Genomic DNA, 7424 nt, shown 5'->3' on the forward strand with positions numbered 1-7424 from the left:
ACTTTCATCAACAAATCTAACTGGGCCTAGCCCACTTATCCCAAAAGACATCTATGTACATTCTGCTACATATACAGAGAATTAGTATGTTCAGCTCTACATTTCCATTTCTTCCTGCGCTTGTGGTATTCATTCCCTTGTATCCCTGGTGATGAGAGAAATGGTTAGTCCTAGATTGTCCCTCGTATGAAGATTATTTTCACAATGTTGCATCACAACTGCTGAATTACCCTATGGGAATAATTGACATACTGAACTAACAAAGTTCATCTGAAGATCACAACAAACCAACATTGTACAACACTTTGACAGCAGATACAGAATGGGCAAAATCAAACGCCGACATTGTTACGTGGCAAGAAAGTACGTATTAGATATGCCCATTGCATTTGTGGAAGAACTAATTACAGGGTAAGCGAATCTTGGGGCTCCGCCTATCTAAGATTCCCACCCGAAATAATCATAAGAAAGAGAAAATTGTTTCTGCTTGGTAGACTGCCTCATGTTAGAGAATCAAGAATCCAGGCAATGGCTTTTACTCATTGCCCAAATTCAAAGACCCATCCTTCATCAATCTTATGCTAAGGCTGTTAAATCTTCCTCTTGAGTAGTGACGCGATGCCTTTCTCCAATCTGTTCCTGTCTTCATCATTGCTACAAATTCATCATAGCTGATTCGGCCATCCTGAAGTACAAAAGAAACATCACTAATAAGACAAGTGAATGATGATAGAATTATAGCAGGTTTGTCAGAAAGAAGAGTGTTTACCTTGTCTGTGTCAACTTCTTGTAAGATATCATTTACCACCTCCATTGTATCAGCAGCTCCATCTTCCACCAGCGCCTTTCGAAGTTCCTCGGGCTCAATGTAGCCATTCCTGTCTGTATCAAAATATGAGAAGGCCTTCCGAAGATGTTCATCATTTGCCATCCTTTGCAAATGAAGGGACACTGCCAGGAACTCGCCATAGTCTAGCTTTCCCTTTCCATTAGTATCTACCTGTTTGATGAACTTGTAGATCAGAATTTCTGAATTTCAGAATGTGCAGTACCCATCATTCTAATCTTATTACAATCTGACAAGATAAGAATCTGAAGGGATGTACTCTACTAACTAGAATATACACCGAGTAAATGATGGAGACCAACATGACAAAAAAATGTGACATTTGTGATTAAAAGTTCCAAGGATGGATAAGATCCATGTCCTTCCGAGATATTACGCAGCCTCATCACATATTCCAGCAGCTTTGCCCCCCACTTCAATCTCCTGCCCTTTTGTAGTATTATTTCCACATCACTGAGCATTATAGTATATCCTCCACTACGTAAGCCTAAAATAGAATTTTATGTTGTAGAGAGACATGCACAGTCAAAAGAAGAAATTGACTCATATTCTCTCAACTCGACACAAGACTATCATTACACATAACAGGGATCCTTATTCCTGCAATTCAGCAAATGGTTACACCATTAAGAGAACAATTCATGGCTCTGACATACTCTCAAGGCAGGAACATGGTGGCACAAGGACAGAATTCAAGAATCAAGATAAGTAAGGACGATGCAGTATCCTAACAGAGCTTTCCATTTCAACATATATATAAACAGAATTTGCAAATTTCAGATGCTTTCGTAAAAATGCGTCAAATTCACTCTAAAGATATATATTTGAAAAAAGATCTACAGAGATCTGTAATGCCCATTAAATCTGACTTCAATTGATTAATCAGCACAGATAGATGATCGTTGAAGCAAAGCCGAGAGTAGTTCTGATTGGAAAAAGTAAAATCCTTTTATGAGAAAACAGCAACAGCAAAAACAACAAGACTGTATGACAAGTTAAGATTTCACCAAAATGGAGAAAAAGAGCAATTCATTGAACGTAGTAGTTACTCTACTCTGTATTGTAGCCACCATCTAGCACACTGAACCTGTAGAATTTCATTAGCAAAATGGATGCCTCATAGAGTTGGCAAGTTCTTATGGTTACTCAGGAAAGCCCAAAAGGAAAAGAAATGAAAAACTCCAAGACTTATTTAAAATAAAGCTAATTAAAATTTTGCAAAATGGAACTGGCCTAATACTTGCCTCAAAAATGGTAGCCTCATATGTATCAATGTCAAAGCTAATCAAAAATAAAAAATCATAGTAAAGCAAAACTTACAGCTTCAATCAGCATCTGCACTTCGGACTCTGCAAGGTGAGAACCAAATTTTGCAAGTCCAGTTTTCAGTTCTTCATGGGAAACAATTCCATCGTTGTCTGTATCCATCATCTTAAACATCTCCTTTATGTCTTCTACTTCTTCAGTGGACAAATGATCAGCAATAACCTAATTAAGAAAGGATTTCTGGTTAAGAATCCAGATATGCTCATAACGGAACCTGAGGAATGTAAAGTATCAACTGGGTCAAAAGGAAATGCCAACTAACCCTTAAAGCTCTCCTTTTAAATCTGTTCATCCTTGAGAATTGCTTGAGCCTTGACTTAACAACATCCCCAAGAGGAACATTTGGAGCTTTCTTAGCATTTTGAAGCCAAGGATGTTCTGCAAGTGACAAAGATGTTACGATATATGATGTGAAAAGACAAAAGGTAGTAGGTCTCAAAATCTGAAACACAAGATATAATAGTGACAAATTGTTCTTGCCATACTTAATGAAATTTAACATATTAAGAACTCCAATTACAATATATTCACTACTATTATTTTATTATACACATATAGAGAGAGAGACAAGGTGTGGCATCACTTTTTAACATACGAGAAAAAGAATGGGAAAAGAAAGAAACATAATATAGCCTGGAGGTTCTGATGACAATTTATTTAAGAATTCTGAAGATATTAATGATACTTCTAGGCCTAAACCATTCAAAAATATGCAAACAAAAGCATGTTTCCGACATACATTTCCATAATGTCATGCTATTTCTTGTGATTCCAAGAACTTCACCAGCCTTTCATCTTTAAAAGACAAATTATATAGCACAAGAAAACGAAGATGAAAACATTTGGGAGGTGCCTACATACTTGTCAACCAACTCAGTTAAATCTTGGATCTCAAAGGAATAAACATGGGAAATGCAGTCAACTAGAAAAATTGGGTCACCAGAACACAAGTATCTATTGTACGTTAACCAACTCTACATGGTAACTACAAACTAGGAGTGCTTAAAAAGAAGCAATCAACAATTTTAGTAGTTTTTTGCTAGCAATAGCATAAGAAATACCATACCCAAAACTTTGTTCGCTGTTAATCTGACTTTTGGATCAGGCTCCAACATCTGCTGCACCAGATCTTTCGCATTTTCCGAAACACTAGGCCAAGGTTCACGCTTAAAGTCTATATTTCCACGAAGAATAGCTTGTGCAACCCCCTGTTCAGTCTCTGTAATTTAGTCAAAAAAACTTGAATTACTCAAACTTTTGACTGGCGAAAAGAATATTTTGAAATATATTAGAGGTTCCAGAGAAAACTATAACAGGGTGATGTATTAAACCTAAGGACAAGGGAGGACGGCATCTTAAGCATGAAAATTTTACCTGCCCAAAACGGGGGAACTCCACATAACAGAATATATAGAATAACTCCTGCACTCCATATGTCTATTTCTGGTCCATAATTCCGCTTCAAAACTTCAGGGGCCATGTAGTAAGGGCTTCCAACAATTTCAGAGAACCTTTCACCTAGAAAATCGAACATTACCATCAGAACAGAGGACATACACCTACAATCAAGATTAGAAGTAGAGATGTCCTGTTCTTCTTTTCTCTTTCCATTCATTTCTTTCTAACTAACAAACTCTTGTTGAAATGGGAAGTGGGAACAAGTTTCGAAAAATGGTAAGCCATCATTAAACATAGGAGAGAAAGAAATTCTTCTATCAGACAGTAACTTATAAAAACTAAAGCCCGTTACCTATTAATATTCACTTTCTATGTATGTCTAATTAGCATACACTAACAACCTAACTAAGAAAAGCTGCATTTACTAATTGATTCAGTAACTATCTGCACTGATTACTAATATTCTTAATCAGGCGGGCATTATATTGCCGATTGATCATATCTTAGGTGGGGCTAGCACTCACCAGGCTTGAAGAATATTGAGAGCCCAAAGTCGATAGCTTTGAGTGGCGAGTTCTCTTTCTTGTTAGCGAACAAGAAATTCTCCGGCTTGAGGTCACGGTGGATGACGCCGTGCTTGTGGCACAATTGCACCACCTCAACTATCGTTCTCGTGACGGCGGCTGCAGCACGCTCGGTATAGTGCCCCCTCGCGACGATCCGATCAAATAGCTCGCCCCCTTCGCAGAGCTCCATCACGAGGTGCACCGCACCGTCATCCTCGCACGCCTCCCTCAAGCTCACAATGCTCGGGCTCTTGGGCAAATGCCGCATGATCGCCACCTCGCGGCGCACGTCCTCGACATCGACGGCCGTCCGAAGCTTCCGTTTCGAGATCGACTTGCACGCAAGGAGCTCTTTGGTGTTCCGATCCATGCAGAGGTAGGTGACCCCGAACTCCCCTCGCCCGAGCTCGCGGTCGAGGATGTACTTCTCGTCGATCGACGCGACGGCGGAGGAGACCTCGTCGGAGAGGACGGTGAGGCGCTTAGGGCTGTGGTGGTGGCCGGCGGCGCCGCCATTGGGGTGGTAGTGATGGTTCTTGGCGGCGGCGCCGCCGGAGAAGTGGGACTTCACGTCCTCGCGAGCGGCGGCGGAGGGGGAGCGGCAGCAGTTGCCCATCTCGGTCTCTCCTCTGACTCCGGCGGCGATCCGGAAGCGCAAGCCCTAGCTAGGGTTTCCACATTTGGGGTACTGTCGTGGATTTGGGGGCTTTAGAGAAGGAAAATTAGAAGGGAGAAGAGGGGAAGGGGAAAGGTGTGAACGGAAAGAAGGGGTCAGCTTTAGTTTGGAGGAAGCTGAGACTTTTGTCGGGGTAACCGAAGGAGAGTGGCGAAATTTTTGGGGAGCTTTTTGCTCCTGCCCAAAAAATAATGATAAATAAATAAATATATATATATATATATATATACATAAGAACTCCTACTTTCTTCACGAGTTTGCAAATATGTCCCCTTCTTTTTCTGTTTTTTTTTTCCTGCAAATATATCACAAGGAAAAGGAGTTATTAGCTTAAATTAAATGCTCGTCTCGTCTTCTAGAAACCGATGATAGAGGCATTTGGACTTCAATGGGAAGTCGGTTCCAACTTCTGTTGATCACGCCAATGGCGTGTGAGAGAGTCCAACGTTAAAAACTTTAACTGTCGCAATGACGTATGCAAGAGGTAATAGGAGCTGCTGCTATTTTATTTTTATTTTTTTTGGAGGGGCTGCTAATACTTTGACTAAAAAGGAAGGAAAGAAGGAATTTAGGAAAATATGGATAAAATAATAAAACCTTATCCTCTTACAGAGATACCGTAAAAATGGATTATTAATCCTATCTTCGTTTACTATAACACACGGCGATCAAGAAAGTGGACGAGCGGCCAAACGTATTTGGAAAGCCAAAAGTATCTCGTGGCTTGCTCTGCCGTTTAGATAATTTAACCCACTTTACTTTCTGAACTATATAAAGCACGGTGGAGTGTTATATTATACAAATATATTTAACTACGGTGTATTTTTTAAAAATAAAATGATATAAAAGAAGCCTCTCTTTTGAATGATGGTTGATGTGTAGCTCTCATCCATCCACTTCTTCACTTCTTCCATCATGTTCGGCGTCCCAATTTAAAGAGCTAGATGGATTTGGAAGCCTAGTTTCCTCAAATTTAATTTTTGGATTGACGTAAGAGTTAATTCAGTGTTAAATTAATCTTGGATGGTTGGGATTATAATTACTTCAAATCGGCTCGAAGGTTTCAATCAGGTCTGCTTAAATTTTATAATCTCTATATTTATATATGTGATTAGAATTATTAAACTTGTTAACTTAATTGCAATCCGTTCAACTAATATGGATTGAGCAAATCTAATTCAAACAAAAACTCTCTCTATTATTTGTTCTACGTGTCATCCTGTCAAGGCTAAAAACATAACCATTTAAAGGTCCTATAAATAGATAATTAGTTACATGATAAGGTGTTAATAGTAATAATAGTAAATAAAGGGTAATGAGGTTTTTATAAATTCTTCTCATTTTTTAAAGGAGCTATATTCAGCTATAGTCGACCACCTCTATAAACCAAAGACTTCTAAGCTTAGTGACTTCCGGGAGAAGAAGGTCTCCCAGCCTCTCTATAAAATTTTGAGAGACAAATCTATTATAGTTCGCTATCCAATCATCCACTTGGTTATCTTCCTTAAATTTGTTAATTCTCTAAATGCCGGCCAGACAATCATTAACCAGATTCCTTATACGCCATGGATATATGCTCTCCCCTCTTAGTATTATGACAAGTTCTAATGGATCTATCTCCGCCGTAGCACTTATATTATTGTCCAGCATGTTGAGTCTTATCCTCATTTCCTAGGCTTCCGCTATAATTGCCGACTTGCACGGTGCCGGTTCCAATGCCTTCACATTATGTAAACTACACCTACTTCACCCTAGCCGGTTCCTATACTAAAAGCACCATTTGTATTTAATTTGATCCAACATGATTCTCACTAGGTCCATCTAATCTGCTCTCTTTTGTTAGGCCCAACCATCTTATTGCTCTTATCGACAACTCCGCAGCCAGCTATATAGCCCTTCTCACTTTTGTCCTCATGGGCTTTAACTTCCCCACCAAAAAGTCTTCATATTTCTTTCGTTTCTAAATGACCCACAGTGTCGAAGCGATCAAGGCCTTGAAAGTGACATCCTTGCTCTTGTCAGGTAACCATCTTATCATTAGCTGATCTTGGCTAATCCTATCAGCAAGATGATCGATAGTTGGGTATTTCCTAACTATCAACTCCCACACCTCAACATCATATTTGCAGGTGAAAAGAAGATGCTTCAAGGTTTCAATATGGAGACCAGACCGTAAAAAGTACAAAGCATCTTTGGTAACCAATTCCAAGTTAGCTTTGAACAAAATATTTTGATCCGTGGTGCCACCGAAATTTTCCACATAGTCCTCCAACCATCCCAAAACATCGGGTCCTTCGACTGAAGGAACGCATAGTGCAAATAACCAATCCTTCATAGATATAAAAACACTTATATTTTATTAAATTTTAGCTAATATAATTATATAATCTGGACTTCAAATTATGTAGATTCCTAAACTATTGCTCTGATTTAAACGCCATTCAGATCAATTTCAACGTATTGCACCGTAGAGCTGCTTCGGCGACGCTTAAACAGCCGAGCACCCTTCCTCGGTTTTTCCAATCTCTCTGAATCTTCAAATTATGCGGATCCTCTAACTATCCAGATGCAGCAATTAGTTACATCCCGGATACTTGGCAGCCTCCAATTA

At 39.4% G+C, this 7424-nt stretch overlaps 1 protein-coding gene across 1 annotated transcript; it reads right to left on the reverse strand.

Moving 5' to 3' along the window:
* Positions 1-219: 219 nt before the first annotated feature.
* LOC140798690 (calcium-dependent protein kinase 3) lies at positions 220-5038 on the reverse strand. The gene is made up of 7 exons (XM_073152690.1): positions 4096-5038; positions 3548-3691; positions 3240-3392; positions 2436-2551; positions 2168-2335; positions 770-1000; positions 220-685 (listed from the first exon to the last, which is right to left on the reverse strand). Exons 1-7 carry the CDS (start codon positions 4751-4753, stop codon positions 536-538), a joined length of 1620 nt encoding a protein of 539 aa, XP_073008791.1. The 5' UTR covers positions 4754-5038; the 3' UTR covers positions 220-535.
* Positions 5039-7424: the final 2386 nt, after the last annotated feature.

The sequence above is a fragment of the Typha latifolia genome, chromosome 12 (assembly GCF_019914945.1).
Source record: "Typha latifolia isolate L0001 chromosome 12, TyphaL0001v2, whole genome shotgun sequence".
Classification (NCBI taxonomy): Eukaryota; Viridiplantae; Streptophyta; class Magnoliopsida; order Poales; family Typhaceae; genus Typha; species Typha latifolia.